Source organism: Papio anubis, chromosome 7, assembly GCF_008728515.1.
Source record: "Papio anubis isolate 15944 chromosome 7, Panubis1.0, whole genome shotgun sequence".
NCBI classification, from domain to species: Eukaryota; Metazoa; Chordata; class Mammalia; order Primates; family Cercopithecidae; genus Papio; species Papio anubis.
In genome coordinates, this window is record NC_044982.1 from 6237078 (window position 1) to 6259308 (window position 22231).

Genomic DNA, 22231 nt, shown 5'->3' on the forward strand with positions numbered 1-22231 from the left:
ACGCGCCTCGGGCTCAGTACACGTTGTCCTCTCTGCCAGCCGCCCCGCCCTCTCCCTCCCACTCCTGCCTCCAGGTGCCATCTCCAGCTCACTCTACCACTCCAACCCAGTTTGCCCTAACTGGAGGCCTAGGACTGCCTGCTCACCCAGCCATACCCACTGTGACAATGGGAACCTGAGAGAGGGCACAGCCAGGCCCCTGCAGCGGCCCAGGGTTGGCCCTGAGACTGAATTCTGTGAGCCCTGGGCAATGTAGGAAGGCCAAGGGCTGCAAGCCCACGCTGTCTCCACAGATGCCTGGCTGAGCTCCTCTTGCCAGCCCCTCTGTGTCCTGGCCAGGTAGCCACACCATCCCTCTGGCCTTCTGGCTCTGGAGCATATCCTGCCCCCACTCCTGCCTCCTTCAGCTCTATTTTTATCCCAGAGGCACTCGCCATGTGTTATTTATGTCACTCCCCATCTTGAGTTTCTGGTCCTCTCATAATCTGGCCCAAGCCTCCTCAGGCTTCGTGGCCCCCTTGAAGGCCAAGTGGGTTCTGAATGGTACCCTGCCTGCCCAGAGCCCACAGCTCGCCCAAACAGTAGCTCTGGGAAACTAAACATTTGCAACCAATGGCAACGCAAGAAACCCACACATCATGGTGGCAACTGTGGGGTTCAATGTGTTGTGCCAAGAGGTCCCAAGCCCTTCACTCTCTGAGGCCCAGAGGGCATCCCCTGGCAAGGAGGGGCCACTCCGACTGAGTGGCTGAGAGGCTGGAGAGTAATCCGGAAGCAGCCCCCGGCAAAAGGCTTAGGGGCCTGGGGACTCTGAAGAGACAGAGAAAAATATTTATTCACAGCAAGAAAGAGACCAGTCGGGCAGAGTCATGACTTGCCAGTGCCAGGCCTCAAACCAACAGCCCGGGCCCCAGCCCCTGGCCACAACGCCACCTGACCTGTTCCCGGGTCTTCGGCAGCTGTCTGGGACCTTTGCTAGCTGGGGCCAGGAGCCCCACTGCAGGGCCACGATTTCCCCCAACCCATCTAGACAGTTGAAGATGCCCTTAGGAAGAAACCTTCAGGACTTCAGCTGATTAATTACATTCACACTTACCTTCCACTTCCTGCAAAGGTGTGGACAGCTATGGGTGGAGAGCCAGGGCGTCTTGCCCTACAACAGCAGGGTGGGCACGCTCCCTGCTCCGTGCCAGCTTGGTGTGAGGCCCCCACATGCATAGACCAGCCCCTAGAATTCTCCCCAGCCCAGTTCACAGATGACAGACCTGAGGCAGGAAGGCTCATGGGTCAGCACAGCCAGGAGGGGTCCCAGCTGAGAATTAAAAGTAGAACTGTTTGAGTTGGATCTTCCTGAATCTATCCTTAGAAATGGTCTCAGCCCAGTTTCACAGCCACCTCAGAACCACTAAAGAGCGTGGTTTAAATGCAGTTTTCGTCTCCACCTGCTCCCTGGGGCTGACTTCTTAGGTCTGGGGCAGGGCCTGGAAATTTGCCTTCCTAGCTGTTTGCCAAGGCGGTGGCGACTCAGCCACACAGGGATCCACTGGCCAAATCCAACCCCAGAGGTCTACAGAGGGGAAACCTGTGGCCAAGGCCACGCAGCAGGACAGAGCAGAGTCTGGGTCCCCTCACCAGGCTGGGCTCCAAGGCTGCCTGCTTGCCCCTTAATCGGGTTGGGAGGAGGCGTGGCGACCTGCCCCTGTGGTTCCAGCTATTCAAGAGGCTGAGGTGCGAGGATGCTTGAGCCCAGGGGGTTGAGGCAGCAGTGAGCTGTGACAGCACCACTGTACTCCGGCTGGGCAACAGAGCGAGCAACTTCTCTCTCTCACACACACAAGGCACCAATCCCATTCCCTCATAACCTAATCACCTCCCAAAGGCCCTACTTCTCACGCCATCACCTCGGGGGTTAAGACTTCAGCATATGAGGAACAAAACACACTGGGGCCTACCTGAGGGTGGAGGGGAGGAGAGAGAGGATCACTGGGCATTAGGCTTAATACCTAGGTGACAAAATAATCTGCACAATACACCCCCACGACATGGGTTTACCTATATAACAAACCTGCACATGTACCCCTCAACTTAAAAGTTTTTTAAAAAGACTTCAACATATGAATTTTGGGGGGACACACACATTCAGACCATGGCAGGTCAGCCAAGCCCCTTCTGAAGAGGTAAGCATTGAATTGAACAGGAACCCAAATCCCCCCCCCCCTTTTTTTTTTTTTTGAGATGGAGTCTCCCTCTGTTGCCAGGCTGGAGTGCAATGGCGTGATCTTGGCTCACTGCAACCTCTGACTCCCAGGTTCAAGCGATTCTCCTGCCTCAGCCTCCCAAGTAGCTGGGATTACGGGCACGCATCACCACGCCCAGCTAATTTTTGTATTTTTAGTAGAGACGGGGTTTCACCATGTTGGCCAGGATGGTCTCGATCTCCTAACCTTGTGATCCACCTGCCTCAGCCTCCCAAAGTGCTGGGATTACAGGCGTGAGCCACTGCGCCTGGCCGGAACCCAAGTTCTAGAGATAACGATGCCAGGCCACGCAGAAGCTTCCAACATGGCAAAACCCCATCTCTACTAAAAATACAAAAAATTGGCCAGGCATGGTGGTGGGTGCCTGTAATCCCAGGCTACTAGGCCCTTTTCCAAGAACCCCAGGGACTCAGAGGAGCTGCCAGTGCCAAGGTCCTGAGAGGGGCACAAATTTAGAGGGTAGGCTCCAATAAGAAGGCCAGAGGGCATGAAAGGTGGGAGATGAGGTTGTAGTCTGGTTACCCTGGGCCTCAGACACCATGGCACTGAGCTCATATTCCATATGAGACAGGAGGTGATTGACAGCCCACCCGCCCCACCAATCTTTGGCCAGGAGTTTGCAACCTGCTCAGGTGGCTCCCATCCCAAGTCTACACCAGTGCTTGCAGCCAGAGCCCTTCTGGGCACTCTCCCCTGCGTAGCCTAATTCCTGGGAAGTTCTACACAGCTGGTGCCTCATCCTCACCCCCTCAACTTGCCCTCTGGCAGCCTGAGTTGCAGCCACCCTCCCCATTCCCAGCCCAAACAGCTCCTGCAGGGGGTCACTCAGCTCTAAGATTCCAGGGTGGGGACAGAAACTTGCGTTTCCTTTTTACCTGCTGGTGTTTCTGATTTCTCCAAACTGAACCTGTCTTGCGTGAGAAGAATAAAAGCTGTACACAAGGAAAACTCCAACACACCCTTTCCAGTGAGCTGGCTTGACCCTTGGTGCCCGGTGACAGTCCCTCCGGCCTTGTGATTCTCCTGTGCTGGCCTTGGGCCTGCCCTGCCCCTTAAAGGCTGGGGTCCTCAGGGCTGCATAGGGCCCTGCCTCCTCTGGCATGGGAGGTCCAGGGCTCTGTGGAACATGGGAGTTTGAGAAAGCACATTCTGTGCTGTAACCTTATCCTCGGGAAATGAAATAAAACAATAGACACTGATCCCAGCTGCTGATGTAATACTGCAGACTCCAAGATGTGGGCATACAGATTCATTTATTTGGCACTAACTTTTTCACTCCTCCTTTCTGGTCTCTCCTCAGCTCTGACATGAAGGTCACGGATTTGTGTCTGTCTTCTCCCCAGCACAGGGCACAGGGCACAGGGCACAGGGCACAGGGCAGTGTGCTGGCTGAGTGCATGATTCCCAGGCAGCAGGGAAACAGGGTGCTCAGGAAGATGTGGCTTTGCAAAGTTTAGTAACCCAGCAGCACACCTGTGTGATCCCTTCCCCTCCCAGTGCCTGTCCTCACCCCCTCCCTGATGTCCCCCTCCCAATGTCAATTGTGCAGGCCCTGAGGACACCAGGATGAAGGGGACAGACCTGCCCTCAGGGTGCTTCCAGTTGAATGCAGCCCCCTGGCACCCACATCCTGAGGTTCCCTTGGCGGGTTAGGTCAGGCAGACCTGTCCCAGAGCCCAGTCCTCCACTGTCCCCCACATGCTGACCTTAGTCCCCAAATCCAACAGCCCCCCCGCTCCACACACACACCAAGAACCCTGCCCTCCCCACAAACCAGCTATTCCTCCAAGCTCTCCCTGCAAAGTGCACAGCTAAGGGCCCGCACTACTCATCTCCCAGGCCTGGCACAATCCCACTGTTCCCTCACACGGCCTGCCTCAGCTCTCTCACCAGGGGACCCTCCCTGCAAGGAGGTTTCTTTTTCTTTTTGAAATAGGGTCTTGCTGTCATCCAGGCTGGAGCACAATGGTTCGATCATAGCTCACTGCAGCCCTGACCTCCTGGGCTCAAGCAACCCTCCTGCCTCAGCCTCCCGAGTAGCTAGGACTACAGGCCTGCAGGCATGCGCCACCACATCCTGCTGATTTTTTTTGTTTGGTGTTGTTTAGAGATGGGGCCTCACTATGTTGTCCAGGCTGGCCTCAAACTCCTGGCTTCAAGCGATCCTCCCGCCTCAGCCTCCCAAAGTACTGGGATTACAGGTATGAGCCACTGAACCCTCAAGGCGGTTTCTGAAGTTCAACTATGGAATAACTACTATTTACCAGGCTACTAGGCCCCTTCCCAAGGACCCCGGGAGGTTTCCTTTTTTTTTGAGACGGAATCTCACTCTCTATCGCCCAGGCTGGAGCGCAGTGGCGCAATCTCGGCTGACTGCAAACTCTGCCTCCTGGGTTCACATCATTGTCCTGCCTCAGTCTCCCAAGTAGCTGGGACTACAGGCGCCTGCTACCACACCCGGCTAATTTTTTTTTTTTTTGTATTTTTAGTAGAGACGGGGTATCACCATGTTAGCCAGGATGGTCTCGATCTCCTGACCTCGTGATCTGCCCGTCTCGGCCTCCCAAAGTGCTGGGATTATAGGCGTGAGCCACCGCGCCCGGTTGACCCCAGGAGGTTTCTAAGCTCAACTATGAAGTGCCTACTCTTTACCAGGCTACTAGACCCCTTCCCAAGGACCCCAGTAACCTTCCCAAGGTTACTCAGAGCTCAGTGCAACCTGCCCCAAGCATAACTTTAAAGGCATGTGCAGTCTCTCAACAACAAAGCAAAACAGGTCATGCTTGTCTCCGTATCAGTTTCCATCATTTTCTCACTATTGCCACGTGCTGTTAAGGTACTGGATTTTCCTCCCAAACCTCAACCAGGAATGAATGTGCAGGGATTTGTGGTTTACCTCATGAGCCCTCCAGCATCCCAAGGACACCCTGTTCCTAAGGTAAGTGATTAGATGTCGGCTGTCCAGTGTAATCACCGTGTCTGCAGGAGGCCTCCAGCCACCTGAGTAGCCCCACAGCCAGCTCCTGCCCTTTTGGGTCTGGGCTTTTCTTGGGGCCCCCATACCACTGCTTTTCTGGCCCATGGACCACTCTCCGCCATCCCCACACCTGCCTCCCTGAGGCACCCAAGTGGGTCAGAGAGGCTGGTGATATTCAAACCCAGGCCTCCAGACCCCTCGTTCAGGGCCCACCAGCCACCACGAGCCCTTGACTAGGAGTCAGCCGACCTAGGGTTTCCATCTCTGCTTCACATTCTACTTAGACTCTAAAAGGAAACTAATATAAGTATTGGGGACCCCCGCCCCAAGCACCAGGCTGCACTACTGACAACACCTACCTGTGTGTCCTGGTACCAAATACACAGAACCTTTCCGACCTGCCCCTCCAGGAGGTAGATACCCACTGGAATTCGGACAAAAGAACCATGGGACCCTAAACCTGGAAACGTGGCACACAGTATGGCCTTGCCTGCAGGCCCTAACGAAGGAAGCTGGGCCCGGCCTAAGGCTGTGATCTGACTCCTACAGTGAAGAGAAAGCGCCTGGCCCAGCCCTGCTCCCAGGCTCCAACCCGACAGTCGACCTCCAGAGGCACTGGGGAAGGGCTGGCGGGAAGTCACCGACTGGGACCCTCCACAGGGACCAGGGCGGACCCTTGCCACTGTGAATGTCAGGGACTCCTGAGGGGCCGAGTCAGACTCGGCTCTCATTCATCCCCGCAGCCCATGGATACCCTGGTGACCCAGAGCCAAGCGCCCTCCGACTTCAGCGCCTGAGCGCGGCCCCTATCGAGCCCCTCCGGTCTTGCCCCGTCCGGCCTCCGCTGAAGGAGGCGCTGCGATCTGGCCCGGCTTCACTCCGCAGCCCTGTCCAGGAACCTCCCTCCCTCCACAACCTTCCGTGGCTCCCGCGACCCGCAGTCCACGGGAAGGAGTGGTTGCCCGAAGGCCTGGCTGCACCCTTTGCCCCACGGCCCCTTTCCCTTTTAAGGTTCCCTGCTCTCCGCCCAAATCCCAGCCTCAGGCCCCGCCGGAAGCGCCTGTGCGCGTCCGACCCTCAGAACGCGGCGGGTTCGGCCAGGAGGCCAGAAGCCCCGGAGGCCACCGCCGCCGCGGGCGCGCAGGCGGGACGGGCGGAGGCTCCACAGGGGCGATTCCCGCTCGCGGAGTTTCACAACTAGCGGCGTCCCAGCCTGCGGGCCTCGGAGGGTCCAGGCTCTCCACTGCCGTTATCGTGGCAGTGTCCGCACGGCACAGGCCAGGGCGCTGAGGTTCTGCGGCGGCGCCGGACTCCGAACCCACGGTCCGGTTCCCCGCCCGATCCGGGCCAGCACCGCCCCGCGCACTCCGGGGGGTCCTCGGGGCAACCCCGCAGCCCTGCGCGTCCCCTCCCGCCGGACCAGCGCACCCATTGCGCTCTTTGTCTGAGGCGCCCCCGCGCCCCGCCCGCGCGCCCGCCACGTCCCCCGCGCCCCGCCCGCCCGCGCACGACCGGCCAATGAGGCGCGGCGGCGAAGCGCGGTGCCCGGGGTGTTGTCCGCGCCGCGCCCGCCCATTGGCTTCGCTCGGCGCCCCTGCCCGGGCCCTGCCGGCAGGAGCGAGGGGCGGGGCGCGCGGCCCGAGGTGAGGCACCGCCGGCCGGAGGGGATCCAGCGAGTCCGCCGCCGCCGAGGGACCAGTGCGGGCCCCGCCGCTGCCGCCGTCCCCACCGTCCCCACCGTCCCCGACCGCGCCTGCCCTGGCTCCGCGCCAGGAGGGGCGGCCAGGCCCCGCGTCGGCACCGTGAGCTCCGGGACCCCGACGGCGCCCAGCCCGGCAAGGGGCCTCAGGGGGAGTACGAGGAGGAAGGGCGGCCTCGCCGGGGACCCGGCCATGGCGCTGGACTTCCTGGCTGGATGCGCTGGGGGTAAGGAGGCGGCGGGCCTGGCCGGGGCAAGGGGTCCGGGGAGGGAGGCCGGCCCACCAACACGCCCTGGCCTCGCGCCTTCCCGCTGGCGGGGGTCTCCGCGTCTGTGAATGGGGACCACAGTGCTCTTGCCTCGGGCGGCTCTCGTGGGCGTAAATTGACTTCAGGCCCGGGCTATCCACGGTGGCAGGTGTCTTTATTCTCTCCGGGCACGCTCGGACGGGAGGTCTGGGGCGCCGGGGCAGCACCGTGGCTGGGCGGAGGCCAGGACTGCCGGGAGGATGCCCCACTGCCCCCCGCGCCGAGGTCCCGGGCTCATCTCTCTCCCCTCCCCCATTCCCGTCCGGCGCGCACTGGAAACAGGGTCCCCTCCCCCGGCTGTATATTTGGGGGCTGACTCCACCCCGTCCCTCGCAACTGTCCAGCGGGGTTCGAGCTACGGGGCCGACCCGTTACTCGGCTGGCCTTGGAGGGCACTGAACCGCTCTGGCCAGACCCTAGGCGCCGAGTCACGCCTTGGAACGCCGCCCCTTCCTACGCGGTTTTGTGAGCTACTGGGGGCGGAAGGGGGGTGGTAGGTGGGCCGGGCGAGCCGGTGTGGGGCACCTTCTCCGAGGCCCGGCCGCGGCCCTGGGGTTTCTCCCATGCCGTTGTCCCCGGGAGGGCGTGCAGTCCCGGCTCTCCCGTGCCCCAGCCGTGGGCGTCGGGCACGGTACTTCTCTGTTGGGCCTCTGGCTTCTCTGCTTTTACCTTGAGGGTTAATTTATTCACCAGGATTCATCAGGAGGGTAGGTTAGATATCGCGGGGGACGGGGTGGGGAAGGGTGGTTGGCGGCGGGAGTTGCAGAGAGGACCGGCCGGTTGTCCTTGTTTGGTCCCACTTCTCTCCCCAGCACCTGCCCTTGTTCGCTCTTCATCTACTTGAATTTGGCTTGAATAAAGCCTCGGCTCCCGGCTAGCGCTGAGAGCCCTGGCGGGAGTGGCTAGCGGTGGCCTTAAGTATTTAAACCTGTGGCGTCGGAGCCTGCTTCTTCTTGGGCGAGAGACTCGTTGAAAAGGGAGTGTGTTGGGGAAGTGATGTGCGTTGAAGGGAGTTAGAACTTCCCGGTCGGTCACCCAGTCAGAAGCTGCGGGGCACAAAGCCCAGAGTTTGCTATTAATCGCTGGAGAGTTTCTCCCTAGCGCCGGGTGCCCTGGAGACAGAGGGGGCGTGTCCTCTGCGGATTCCATTCTCACCTTCCCCTCCCGCTTCCGATCTCGCTGTTTGCTCCACCCTTGCTCCCCACCCACTTCCAGCTCCAGTGGGTGGGGGGTGAGGGGCTGTCCCCAGGCCAACACCTCCTTCCAGCCTTTGGGGAGTGGGGATTCTTTCCCCGGAGGGACAGAGTTCCTTCTGCAGTTGCGCTACCGTCGGTGCTGCTCTCCTGGAAACACCAGGGTTTGGGGCAGGAACACTTTCCCTGAAGGCAGGCCTGCTTGACGCCTCCAGGCACATCTGTGGTCTCCTCTGCCCTTCCTTGCCTGGCCTGCCCTTCCTCTGCCTCCTTGCCTGGAATGTCCTTCGCTGTCCATCCTGATGGGCCCACCTGGGAGAGATCATATCCATGCCCCCTGTCCCAGGTTTGTGGGTGAGGTCAAGGACTGGCACTGTTTGGTGCTGTAGCACTGGGGCACAGGCCACCCCTCCGCCCTCAGGCCCTACTTTTCGTGCAGGCCCCAGGCACATAATGGCCACCCAGCTAAGGCTCTACAAGCATAAGCCTGAGCCTCCCAGGTGGACAAGGACAGAAGTCACCTGGGGGCTCACTCCTGGTCTCATCGGAGAAACCTAGGCCCAGGGAGGTGGAGGGACTAGAGCAAAGTCACACCACGTGCTCTGCTGATGGCCAGGATGGGCCCTCAGGACAGTAAACTGACCGTGTCCCAGGCTCCAGGTCCCTGGCACAGCCCGGGTCACACTGACAGCCTGCCCAGAGGCACCCCACCTTGGGAACTGCAGGCTCAGGGCAGATGATACCAGTGCTTCTCCTTGGTGGCTGGGGAGGGGGACTATCCACTCCCTACTATTCGCCTAGTGTGGGTCATGTGTTTTAACTTCTCAGGGAGGCGGGGCCAGCATCTTGACTGACAGCATCCTTGACGCCTCGCATGGTGGAAGGTTTCGAATGCCTCCCCCCTCTCCCCTGTTGGGGGATCATCCCAAATCTTGAGGCCACAGAAACACTGGGCTCTGGATGGGGCATGGACAGAAGCAGGCACAGAGAGAAAAGCTCAGCCAGGGGTGGGAGAACCTGGGAGGAGAGGGAAACCCTGAGAAGGCAGCCACCTCTGCTGCCAGCCATCCCCAGGACAGTGGTTCCTCCCCACCCGCCCCAGCCCTTGAGGACCATTGGGTGGGGATTGCCCCTGGAGCCAAGCTTAGGGAGGACAGTAGACAGTGGCTTTGGAGTTGGGAGACAGGGTTCTGCTTCTGGTGTGACTGGAGGCCTCCTCGTGCGCTCAGGAAGGTGGTGAGGAGGCTGGTCCAATGGAGGCCGGCCCCACAACCCATGCCGTTCCTGAGGATGGGTTCTTCTGGGTGAAGGAGACCAAGCCCCTTGCCGAAGGGTGCTGAAACAAGTCAGAAGAGAAAGTGGGAACCAGTGCCTGTCCTGGGAGACCTGAGTGGGGCCTCCCAACAGAGACAAGTGGGGTAAGGGTCTTTCTGCTCTCTCCGTCCTTTGCCCTGTTGCTGTTGCTGTCACCTGGGCAGGTCTGGGGCCAGAGGCGTGACCATGCACCCACAGGAAGGGGACCCCATAGCTGGACCTAGCTTCAGGGGACATGGAGGGGCCTCGGGACGCCCCCCGCTGGAGGGAGAAGTAAAGTCCAGCGGCACATCCTGGGCAAGTGTTCAGTTTCCAAAACCCAGAGAAACTCAGATACTGCCCAAGAAAAGAGGTTCTAGAACTAAGATTTTCAAATTTAGAAAATTAAAAAGCTGAAGTGGGAAACAGGATGGATTTCCTGTTTCCAGGATACAAAGGCCTCCTAGAAAACCAGAAACCCAGATGGAAGTCACGAAAGAAAAGATAGGCTTGGTGGTTGCTTCTTCATCCGCCTGTGAATGTTAGAGGCTCTGGAAGAAGAGGGAGCAGGTCTGGAGATGATGAATATGATGAATAAATAATAGTGGAAATTTTCTGCACAGTGAAAGTGTTGGTATTGTTCCAGGAAGGGTTACTTTAAAGAAAAAGACACACCTTTGGCATCTCCTGGTGACATTCTTGAAATCCACAGATAAAATGTCAGTGACCTCCCCACAGAATTGAAAAACACCACCACCACCACCACCACATTGGCAGCAGATTTCTCATCGGTAGCACTGAAAGCCAGAGGACCAAGGCTGGCCTGGGCCCAGGATTCTCCACCAGAGTGTTCATACTGTTCCCCAACCAGATTAAGAAATAGATTTTGAGCCGGGCTCGGTGGCTTACACCTGTAATTCCAGCACTTTGGGAGGCTGAGGTGGGTGGATCACGAGGTCAAGAGATCGAGACCCTCCTGGCCAACATGGTGAAACCCTGTCTCTAAAAATACAAAAATTAACTGGGCGTGGTGGCACGTGCCTGTAGTCCCAGCTACACAGGAGGCTGAGGCAGGAGAATTGCTTAAACCCGGGAGGCAGAGGTTGCATGAGCCGAGATCGCGCCACTGCACTCCAGCCTGGGTGACAGAGGAAGACTCTATCTCAAAAAAAAAAAAAAAGAGAAATAGATTTTGGGCCAAGCTTGGTGGCTCAAGCCTGTAATCTCAGCACTTTGGGAGGCCAAGGCAGGTGGCTCACTTGAGGTCAGGAGTTCAAGACCAGCCTGGCCAACATGTGAAACCCCGCCTCTACTAAAATACAAAAATTAGCTGGGCGTGGTAGTGGGAGCCTATAATTCCAGCTATTCGGGAGGCTGAAACACAAAAATCATTTGAACCTGGGAGGTGGAGGTTTCAGTGAACTGAGACCTCACCACTGCATTCCAGCCTGGGTGACAGAGTGAGAGTGTCTCAAAATAAATAAATAAATAAATAAATAAAGGCTCTAATGAAATGGCAGTTGATGAGTAGAGACCCCAAGATGGAAGGAGAGGGAATTGTGAATTGAGTCTCGCGGTCTCTAGGAAAATGTCAGTGGAAGGTGGCAGGGATGGGAGCCTTCTTCCGGTAGCTCTTACTAGGGTGGGCGGGACAGAAGGAGGCAGACAGAGTCATGGGGGAGGCGGTGCTTACACTGTTTCTATATAATGATTAGAAGTATTAGAAACAGGAAGTAACCCTTTGCTGAAATTACAAATTAACAATTAGAAAGGGAATAAATAGCTGGGCGTGGTGGCTCACGCCTGTAATCCCAGCACTTTGGGAGGCCAAGGCAGGTAGATGACTGAGGTCATGAGTTTTAGACCAGCCTGGCCAACATGGCAAAACCCCTTCTCCACTAAAAATACAAACATTAGCTGGGTGTGGTGGGACAGACCTGTACTCCCAGCTACTCGGGAGGCTGAGGTAGGAGAATCAATTGAACCTGGGAGGCAGAGGTTGCGGTCAGCCGAGATTGCGCCACTGCACTCCAGCCTGAGTGACAGAGCAAGACGCTATCTCAAAAAGAGAAAGAGAATGAATAGTAATTTTCCCAAACCATCAAAAATATGGAAAAAGGAGTAAAATAAACCATTCACATAAAATAAAGTGGCATAAAAATGTCAGATCCCTCAGTTGTTCCAGCAAAATCAGACCGCTTTAGACAAAATCCAGTTATAGTTGCTTACAAAAAACATCTAAAACAAGATAGTAAGAAAAGGTTCAAAATTACACATTGGGCACGGTGACTCACGTCTGTAATCGCAGCACTTGGGGAGGCTTGGGTTTTCTTGAACCCAGGAGTTTGAGTTTTCTTGAACCCAGCCTGGGCAGCATGGCAAGACCTGTCTCTGCCAAAATTACAAAAATTAGCTGGGTGTGGTGGCTCGTGCCTGTTGTCTCAGCTACTTGGGAGGCTAAGACAGGATGGTCGCTTGAGCCCAGAAGATGGAGGTTGCAGTGAGCCGAGATTATGCCACTGTACACTCCAGTCTGGGTGACAGAGTGGTATCTTGTCTCAACAAAGACACCAAAATTACAAGTTGGACAAAATCATACCAGTCACATGTAACCAAAGAGAAAGCAGAATTGGCAAAGTTAAAGTTAATATCAAGTGGGTTTTAGGGTCCAAGGTTTTGTTGTTGTTGTTTTTTTTTTGACACAGAGTCTCGCTCTGTGGGTCACCTAGGTTGGAGTGCAGTAGCGCCATCTCAGCTCACTACAATCTCTGCCTCTTGCGTTGAAGCGATTCTCCCACCTCAGCCTCCTGAGCAGCTGGGATTACAGGCATCTGCCACCACACCTGCTAATTTTTGTATTTTTAGTAGAGACGGGGTTTCACCATGTTGGCCAGCCTGGTCTTGAACTCCTGACCTCAAGTGATCTGCCTGCCTTGGCCTCCCAAAGTGCTGGGATTACAGGCATGAGTCACCACACCTGGCCAGATCCAAAATATTAAAGGATGCAGAGGATGTTAGGTAAAGATACAAAGTTCAATTTGTGGAGATGCATAGTAACTTCCACAGGCATTAAGTGGAAAAGTGAGAATGGGTTGTAATGTTAGTTTGTTACTCAACAGATGCTAGCTGTTTTAATTATACATAAACACTACTGGCAGTAAAAGGAGAGCTTGAACAGATGTCCAGGTGAAACTCCAGGGAGAGGAGCAAGGGAGTCAGAGTCAGTTCACTGAGCCTGTTTCTCCTGTGAAATGGATAATGAGGTTGCCTTACTCACAGTGGTGGCAAGACTCAGAGATGGTTGCCACCTACACAGTGTTTAGGACTCTGAGAAGTGTTAGTGAGCCATTTTGGAGGGGTGAACCTTTGTCCTTCAAGAGGGGCTGGATTTTTGGCAGGACCTGAAATAATAACCAAGGATGACCGCACAGTCACAAACTGTCTCCCTGGGCTCGAGGTGGCTCCCACCCAGGGAAGGGGACGGGGGTGTCAGCCACTGCATCACGACCTGGGGTCGTCACTCCCTGGGGGAGGGAGGTAAACCTTTACAGGTAAGGAAAGTGAGACCCAGAGACAGAGTCATTTGTGAGCACGCCAGGCTGATGTGTGGCAGGGGAAAAATTCAAATCTGGGGAGGGTCTGACCCCAAAATCCAGCATCCCTGGAGCCTCCTGCTCATGTCAGGTGTTTGGATTAATGGGACCTCCCAGAAATAGTGTGTGCAGCCTCCCAGGGGACAGCTTCCCCTGTCAGGCACCCAGACCAGTCCGCCGTGGAGAGCAGCAGCCTGCAGATGGGTCACCAGCGCTCAATGGGACAGATGCTGGCATGGCATTGGGATGTCACATGCATACCCCCCCACTGGACATGAGGATTCCAGGGGCTCACGGGATCTGCCTGCTGCACCCACAGGTGCTTGGGCAATGCCCCTTTCCCCTGCAGGAGCTCCTGCCAGTCCTCCTTGCCAGCACCCCCTCATGCCCAGTGCCCTGCACTGCGTTTCTGAGGTATGTGGGTCAGAAGTCCCCCTCTCCTCCTCCAGGTGTGGCAGGCGTGCTTGTGGGACACCCGTTTGACACAGTCAAGGTGAGTCTCATCGCTGCTTTTTTTTCTCGGCGCGTACATTGGAAAGAGGCTCACAGGGTTGGGGTGGCTGGAAGCCTGTTTCTGTGGACAGCTCCAGGTGGGCAGCTGCTTTTTACACCGCGCCGGGCTGAACCTTCCTGCTGCTTCGTCCTGGCATCTCCCAGCTGGGGCTGATCCACATTCTGGGTTCATGGCCAAGTCCATCCTGGGCTTGGCCAGCTGGGACCGAGGTGCTGAGGTTTCCTCCCACCCAGAGCAAGGGCACCCACATTGTTCCCATGCAGAACTCCCCCAAACACTTCCTTGAAAGAAAGAAAAGTTCAGAGAGAAAATACAAAAAAGCCAAAACTTGTACCTCCCATGAACATGATCTTCACGGAGTGGTGATCATCCTTACGGAGAGTCCGAGTGATAGTTTCCCACGTGCCAGAGGCGTGAGGAAGGGCTCTGTTAGCCGGTTCTTTGACAACACCCCACACCTCCATAAACCGGAGTTCCAGGTTCTCAGACCCCCCGGAACGGGAACCAAGGAAATCTGTGTCCTCCAGCTGGCAATTCCCAAATAAATCCCCCACCCTCCACTTGTGGTTGGGCTGTATGTTCTGAAAGTAGCGCAGTGGGGCCCTTCCTCACGCTTTTCCCTGGGCCCCAGGGCAAGCTGTGAGTGGTGGGCACCAGACCAGCCTTGTGCTTGCCGGCAGCACTACGCGTGGCCCCTCTTCCCACTGAGGGAAGGCAAGGCAGGATGCACATCCTGAGCTGGGTTGGCAGGAGACTTCCGGTCTCCTTTTCTAGTGAGCCCAGGTGTTTGTTGGCAGAGACAGTGACTGCTTACCATAAGGCTGGATTGCATCCAGCACAAGAGTGAGGGCCCGGCCTTATGCATTGGCTGTGACCTTAAAAAGCTCTGTCCCTGGGCCTTGTGCAGGTCCAGGCCCCTCTGCCAGCTGGTTTTCTGCATGACCTTGGGCAGGTCCCTGTATCTTTGGGCTCAAACGTTGTCATCGTGCCAGTGCTCACCAGCATAATTTATGTTGGATTAAATGCTGGCTCTGAAAAGCACAACTCTTCCATCCAGTTTGTGGAGGCGGCTGAAGGGCCAGGCTTTCTTGGCAGGCAGCGGCCCCACGTTTCCTGCACCAGCCTGCCGAGAGGGAGGCTGTGCAGAGCCTGCCCACACAGCCCCCGGCCCCAGCCGTGCCCACGCGCTGCCTGGCCAGGCCACCTGTGAAGCCTCCCCCAGGCCAGAGCAGCCCAGGACAGCCTGGCAGTGTCCACATTGCACCGTGTTTATATCTCGTCGTCATGTGTTGTGAATGCCTCTCGCAACCAAGAAGTGCCTCGCATTTACTTCCTCTTTCCAGCTTCGCGGAGGCCTAGGCTCTCTGAGCTATGAATTGGCCAGACCTGCTGGGCTCCTGCCCGGCCCCCTCAGGCAGCCCCTGGCAGGCCGGGGAGCACTTTCGTCCTGGTGCTCCGCTGTCCTGAGCCACTGAGCCCGCGAGCAGCATCCCTGATGTGACTCAGGGACAGGAGTTTCTCCAGCCCATGAAATTTTACTCCCCAGACCCTACTTCACTGTCTGGAGGGTGGTCTTTGAGAAGATCTATTTGTGATCCTTTTTTTTTTTTTCTTTTTTTGCCACTGTGTCGCTCCAGCATCACATCTGGACATACCTACCTTAAAAAGCTGAACTTTTTTTTTCTTTGAGACGGAGTCTGTGTCTGTCACTCAGGTTGGAGTGCAGTGGTGCGACCTTGGCTCACTGCAACTTCCTCCTCCTGGGTTCAAGTGATTCTCCTGCCTCAGACCTCCCCAAACCCCCAAGTAGCTGGGATTACAGGCACGTGCCACCACGCCTGGCTACTGTTTGTTTTTAGTTGAGGTCCAGCACATTTAGAAAGTGCACACATCCGGCCGTGCGCAGTGGCTCATGCCCGTAATCCCAGCACTTCTGGAGGCTGAGGTGGGCGGATCACAAGGTCAGGAGATCAAGACCATCCTGGCTAACAGTGAAACCCTGTCTCTACTAAACATACAAAAAATTAGCTTGGCGTGGTGGTGGGCACCTGTAGTCCAGCTACTCGGGAGGCCGAGGCAGGAGAATGGCGTGAACCTGGGAGGCAGAGCTTGCAGTGAGCTGAGATCGCGCCATGCACTCCAGCCTAGGTGACAGAGCGAGACTCCGTCTCAAAAAAAAAAAAAAGAAAGTGCACACATCCTAGGTGTACAAGTCATCGCAAAGCACAGGCGTGGGGAGCCGCCACCCAGGAGAAACAGAACATGGCCAGCCCTCTGGAAGTCTTCACTCCTGCTCCTATCAACTCCTCCCGCCCCTTCTTCCGAGGCTTCCACTGGCCTAACTTCCTCCTTTTTTTTGAGACACGAGTCTTGCTCTGTCACCCCAGGTGGAGTGCAGTAGCCCACTGTAGCTTTGATTTCCCAGGCTCAAGCAGTCCTCCCACCACAGCCTCTCAAGTAGCTGAAACTACAGGCAGACACCACCATGTCTAGCTAATTTTTTTTTAAAGTTATTAGTAGAGATGGGGTCTTGATACGTTGTCCAGCTGGTCTCAAGCTCCCAGGCTCAAGTGATCCTCCTGCCTCGGCCTCCCAAAATGCTGGGATGACAGGCCTGGCCCACTGTCCTCACTTCCAACACCACGGGCCCCTTTTGCCTGGTTTGAACTTAATATAATTGCAGCTGTACCCTAGAATCATCAGGGGCGACCCGAGTCCATGTCAGTCTGTACTGTCACATGGCCACAGACTATCTCATGGCTGGGACAGTCACAGTTTATTCCCCCAGACCCTTGGGACTGAAAGAATCCAAGATCTGGATCTCCTCTATAGCGTCCAGAACCACAGCCCCCGTCCTGAAGCACATGGCCTTCACACGTGGTTCTGCACGAAGGGAATTTTCTGTCCTGCTTCCTTGGATACAACAATAATCAGGAAACAGTCACTTTCATCAGGGAGCAGTCATCTTGAACTGTGATGAGGGGGTGACCGGCTATCCCTGGGCAGGGGATGGGGAGGGGGGGTGGGGGCTGGCTGTGGGGGCTCCGTGCCTGGATGTGATGTTGAAATTTTGTGTTGCTTTAACCGCCTTTACTTTCTGAGCTAGGGGCTGTCTCCATCCATAGCAAAAGTGTAACTTTGTTGTAGATGGGCGTAAGCCTCACCCTGGAGAGCGCTAGTAAGTACAGACCAGGTGAACCAGACCCCAGCCTGGACCCCACCCTGTCGTGCCCATCTCCCCAACCCCAGAGTTCCCTCCATAGCAGGGGACAGGGAGGGTGTGAGACAAGCTTGGGCCCAGCACAGATCCTGGGGTGGGGGCTCGGGCTGGTCGAAAAAAATCAGCCCCCTCTGGATTGGGGGTCCTCATGTGGGGGTCTCTCAGCCCTGTGGGAAGCTGGGAGCTTCCTAAACTTGTGTCCAAATGACTAGTTTCCCAGGGGTGGGTCCATTCCCATCAATCCTCAAAGGAGAGCCTGTCACCCCAAGATTTTAAAAGCCTGAGCTGTAGATGACAAGACTTGGGATGCTGGGCCACAGTTCCTCTCCCAGAGAGTGAGGGCTCGTCACAGACTGAGAGGTCAGAAGCAAAGTAGGGAGAGACCTCTGCCCACATTGGTGGGAAAAGCTGAGTTGACCTGAGCCTGACATTCCCGAGCTGCTGGACTTGGGCGTTCCCCAGTGTATGTGACCTGCAAAGACTTCACAACACTACCCAGGTGGCATTGAGTATCCAACCTGGGAAGGGATAGCTCCACGTCACATCGGTTCTATTCACACAGCCCTCTTAGTCCCAGTGTTGGGCCTGCAGGAGGAACAGAGAGATCCCCCCAGAGACCACAGAACATTGAAGGGAAAGCAGCAAACCTCGCATCAAGGTGCTGGCCAAGAACTGGGCCTCCAGGGTGGGAGGGGTGCTTCGGGCCAATCTTGAAGCATTGGCTTCCAGCTGTTGAGGTCCTGGGCGTACTGAGATGGTACTTGTTTCCTAACAAAACATTTTTTGTAAGTGCATTCACCAATAGAGGGCCCACCTATTCTGGTGGAGAGAATTGGAAAAGGTTCCAGAATCTGGGCAGACGCCTGGCTGTTCCCGGTGAGGGCTCTCCCTTGCCAGCACTCCCTCCCACCCTCACTCTGACCAACACAGCCACTCATATCCCTGGAGAAGACAGCTTTGGCCAAGTTGTAAAACATCTCTGAGCCTCAGTCTTCCCATCTTGGAAATGGGGGCAGTTGTCCCAATGCCAAGGTAATTGAGTGTGAAGCCCTCCCCTGTCCCATGCTGCCTAGTACCAAAGGCACTTGCTTTGTGGCCCTGGCTGTATGAATGATCATTTCTGAGTCAGACCTAGGGAATCAGCCCCTGAGAATGTGACTTGACCTAGTTTACTCCCACCCCCTGCTCTGCAAGTCTGAGCCTCCTGTCGAGCAGAGATAAGCTCATAGGCAACAAAGAGCGCTTTGACATGGAAGAGGTTCTGGGCCACTGGGCTCGGAGGCGGCGGGGCCTGAGCAGTGTCCCGGGCCCCAGAGCTGCTGATGTGGGTCCCCAAGGAGGTTGTTGGCTGTTCTCTTGCCACTGCTCTGTTAACTTGTAACTGCTGTTCTCACTAGAGGCTACTGGCAGAGACCAGGCAGGAGCTCCTGGAGCCAAGGTCATTGCTTATATTATTTATTTATTTATTTATTTATTGAGACGGAGTGTTGCTTTCTCGCCCAGGCTGGAGTACAGTGGCGTGACCTCACTACATCCTCTGCCTCCCCGGTTCAAACAATTCTCCCACCTGAGCCTCCTGAGTAGCTGGGATTATAGGCGTGTGCCCCCACGCTAGGCTAATTTTTTTTACAGACATGGTTTCGCCATGTTGGCCAGGCTGGTCTCGAACTCCTGACCTCAAGTGATCCACCCACCTCGGCCACCCAAAGTGTTGGGATTACAGATGTAGCCACTGCACCCGGCCAGGCTCATCACTTTTTGCACCTATTGCCTCGAAGCCAGTCTGATGGGACATAAGGGCAGGGGACCTTCAGCCTGGTCTGGGACATGGGCCGCCCACTCAGCAGTATGACAAGCATCACCTGGAGAACGGGCCAGTCTCAGGAGGTCGTTCATGCCCCACCGGCAGTGCACTGTGCAGCCATAGTGTAACCAAGAGGCTTAACCTCAACTGGTCTGAGATCTTGGGGACCCCCTACCCTGTCTCCAGCAGCCTGTCCCTGTAGCTGTTTGCCCACCGGCACCCCATCCTGAAAAGGCATAGATACCCGGTCCGCCCTGCCCTGGAATTACAAAAGTCTTAGACTGTGCCTGAGTGCCCAGCCTCCGTAGGAGACCCTCCCAGGCAGCCTGAGTGACAGACCCGGGAGCTGGGTGCTCTGGCCCTGCCTGCCTGCCTCTCACTGGACCCTCTCCTTCCAGGTGCGGCTTCAGGTCCAGAGCGTGGAGAAGCCTCAGTACCGTGGGACGTTGCACTGCTTCAAGTCCATCATCAAGCAAGAGAGTGTGAGTGGCCTGGGCTGGTAGGGCTCGGGAGGCACAGGATGGGGAACCAGTCTCCGGGCTGCCACCACCCCAGACCAGAGAGCCAGGAAGGAAGGTGTCAGGATGGCCAGGAGGCCAATCAGGACCTAGGTTCCAACGAAATTCTGCTTGGTCCTCAGGAGCCCCTGGGGTGGGCTGGGGCTGCCATCCTCCGACCCCTCTCCACGTGGCGGGCCCAGGAGGTGCGTGTTGCCGGCTCTGATGGCGTCTCTGCCCCCGCAGGTGCTGGGTCTGTACAAGGGCCTGGGCTCGCCGCTCATGGGGCTCACCTTCATCAACGCGCTGGTGTTCGGGGTACAGGGCAACACCCTCCGGGCCCTGGGCCACGACTCGCCTCTCAACCAGTTCCTGGCAGGCGCAGCGGCGGGCGCCATCCAGTGCGTCATCTGCTGCCCCATGGAGCTGGCCAAGACGCGGCTGCAGCTGCAGGACGCGGGCCCGGCACGCACCTACAAGGGCTCGCTGGACTGCCTCGTGCAGATCTACGGGCACGAGGGTCTGCGTGGCGTCAACCGGGGCATGGTGTCCACGCTGCTGCGAGAGACGCCCAGCTTCGGCGTCTACTTCCTAACCTACGACGCGCTCACGCGGGCGCTGGGCTGCGAGCCGGGCGACCGCCTGCTGGTGCCCAAGCTGCTGCTGGCAGGTGGCACGTCGGGTATCATGTCCTGGCTCTCCACCTACCCTGTGGACGTGGTCAAGTCACGGCTGCAGGCCGACGGGCTGCGGGGAGCCCCGCGCTACCGCGGCATCCTGGACTGCGTGCGCCAGAGCTACCGCGCCGAGGGCTGGCGCGTCTTCACACGGGGACTGGCGTCCACGCTGCTGCGCGCCTTCCCCGTCAACGCCGCCACCTTCGCCACGGTCACCGTGGTGCTCACCTACGCGCGCGGCGAAGAGGCCGGGCCCGAGGGCGAGGCTGTGCCCGCGGCCTCCGCTGCCCCTGCGGGGCCCGCTCTGGCGCAGCCCTCCAGCCTGTGACACTCACCCCGCCCTCCTTCCCCAGGGCCCCTTCTCAGAAACCTGAGCCATAAATTGGCCCCTGAGTCGATTGCCGTGCTCCTGCTCGGATGCCGGGGGCTGTGGACTCACTCAGACCTGGGCTGAATTTTGCTGATCAGCCGGGTGGCTTTGGCCGAGAACTTCACTTGCCTCAGTATTCTCATCTGTGACATAAGGACCCTCATACCCACATTGTAGAGTCACGAAGGTCAGAGATTATTCTGAGTGGCAGCCAGCACCTGGCCTGGCTGAGGCCATTGCACCATTCATTATCCTGGAAATTGAGGCAGACACTCCAGCCCCTTTCTGGGATCCTGGTCACGCCACTGTGCTCCTGCCCTGCAGGCTGGCTCCCAGGGGTCTCTGATGGCCCACCAAGGGGCTGCCCAGGGACCTGACTCCACACATACTCCACCCGGGAGGCTGGTGGGCCACCTCTGGTCTGTGTTAGGGACAGAGGAAAACTTGGTGTGCCTCCTGGTGTCGCAGAACTGGATCCTCTGCATACCCCAGCTTCTCCACATGCCACTGCTAGGGGTACCCCAGCTGCTGCCACTCCTGCTGGAGGGTGAGCTGGGGACCCTCCACCCTCCGGGAAGCCATGGAGTCTGCTGGAGGCACCATATCAGCCAACGGGACTAGCGTGGGGAGCAGACAGGCCAGTGGGTGGAGGTCTCGACAGTTCAAGTGTGATGCAGCTGTGGCAAGGAGAAATCCTTCCACCTCTGGGCCTCAGGCTGCCTGTCCATAAAATGGGGACATGGCCAGCTGATGGACAACTGAGCCTCTGGCCCACCCATCCCCGCCGGCCAGGATCCCCCAAGGTGTGCAGAGGGCTCAGCAGAGAACAATATGGGATCCCTCTCACCAGGGCTGGAACACCTCCAGCCACAAAGAAGCCAAAGGTCAGTTCCTCTTGCTCCCCAGCAAACGGTGCCTCCTAGGCATTCTCAGAGCCAGGGCTTCATCCCTGTGAAGGCACAGGGTCCAATAGTGGGCACAGGGGTGGCTAGTTGGGGCCTGGGGCAGGAGAAGGCCGTCCCAGGCATCCTGGGGAATGTGCTTGATGAAGATGACACTGGGCTTTGTACAGCCTGGTGTCGCTGCACAGAAACTGTCAAGGGAATAAAGTTTTCTTTGTTTTTTAAGTGGTGAAGCTGCCTTTGCATATGGTGGAGGAAAGGGCTTCATTCAACACCCTTGCCCTGGAGTCGAAGGGGCCAGCTCAGAGGTGTGTGTGCCCTCGGATCCTGACAGCGGCCTTGGCCATGTGACCTGGGCAGTTGCAGATACGTCTGAGAACCTGTTTTCTCATCTGTAAGGCAAGCTAATGAAGGGCGAGAGGATTGGAATGTAAAGCTTATGAATACGCTGGTGCAGCCTGGCCATTCAGCAGAACTGCCTCTGCTATCATCCCAGTAATGAGACGCCTGTGGTGAGGGACACTGGCGGGTGGGGCAGCAGGGACAGGGGTGTCCCAAAAACAGCTTCCTGGAGGAGGGGAGGTCTGAGTGGAGCTGACTATTTCAGCCACCCGGGCAACTTGGGCACAACTGTACCTAACCTGACCTAGGAGGTCAGAGAGCGCTTCCTGGAGCTTTGCCAAAGGTGTGGTGTGGGGGTCTCACTGCACACCTCACCTGCAGTTCTGTTCAGCCTCCTGGAGTTAGCCCTTGGCATCCTGAGCCTCTGCAACCACCAGCCCTGGAGGCTGTCCCTCCCAGCTGCTGAGCCAAGAAGCTCTGCCCACTGACAAGGGAGAGTCGGGGAGGGGCCCCAGTTCCTGTGCCTGTTTAATCCTAGTGCCGGCCGGGCGCGGTGGCTCAAGCCTGTAATCCCAGCACTTTGG

The 22231-nt window shown here is 57.2% G+C and overlaps 1 protein-coding gene across 7 annotated transcripts; it reads left to right on the top strand.

Moving 5' to 3' along the window:
• Nucleotides 1–6803: 6803 nt before the first annotated feature.
• SLC25A29 (solute carrier family 25 member 29) lies at nucleotides 6804–21530 on the top strand. Of its 7 annotated transcripts, XM_021941566.2 has the most exons (7): nucleotides 6826–7161; nucleotides 13771–13814; nucleotides 16942–17013; nucleotides 17618–17713; nucleotides 18453–18493; nucleotides 19258–19341; nucleotides 19603–21530. In XM_021941566.2, exons 3-7 carry the CDS (start codon nucleotides 16983–16985, stop codon nucleotides 20359–20361), a joined length of 1011 nt encoding a protein of 336 aa, XP_021797258.2. In that variant the 5' UTR covers nucleotides 6826–7161; nucleotides 13771–13814; nucleotides 16942–16982; the 3' UTR covers nucleotides 20362–21530. The 7 variants fall into 7 exon arrangements, with proteins under 7 accessions (XP_021797260.2, XP_021797258.2, XP_021797261.2 ...); XM_021941569.2 differs by lacking the exon at nucleotides 18453–18493; XM_021941568.2 differs by lacking the exons at nucleotides 17618–17713; nucleotides 18453–18493 and having other exon boundaries at nucleotides 6804–7161.
• The last annotated feature ends 701 nt before the right edge of the window (nucleotides 21531–22231 follow it).

What these genes read in the sequence shown, in the direction of transcription:
- SLC25A29 (XM_021941566.2), top strand. Translation starts at nt 16,983, where the DNA reads ATGGGCGTAAGCCTCACCCTGGAGAGCGCTA. An exon ending in CCTCACCCTGGAGAGCGCTA is followed by an intron (nt 17,014 to 17,617) that starts GTAAGTACAGAC and finishes CTATTCACACAG; the next exon opens with CCCTCTTAGTCCCAGTGTTG. An exon ending in GCAGCAAACCTCGCATCAAG is followed by an intron (nt 17,714 to 18,452) that starts GTGCTGGCCAAG and finishes TGTTCTCACTAG; the next exon opens with AGGCTACTGGCAGAGACCAG.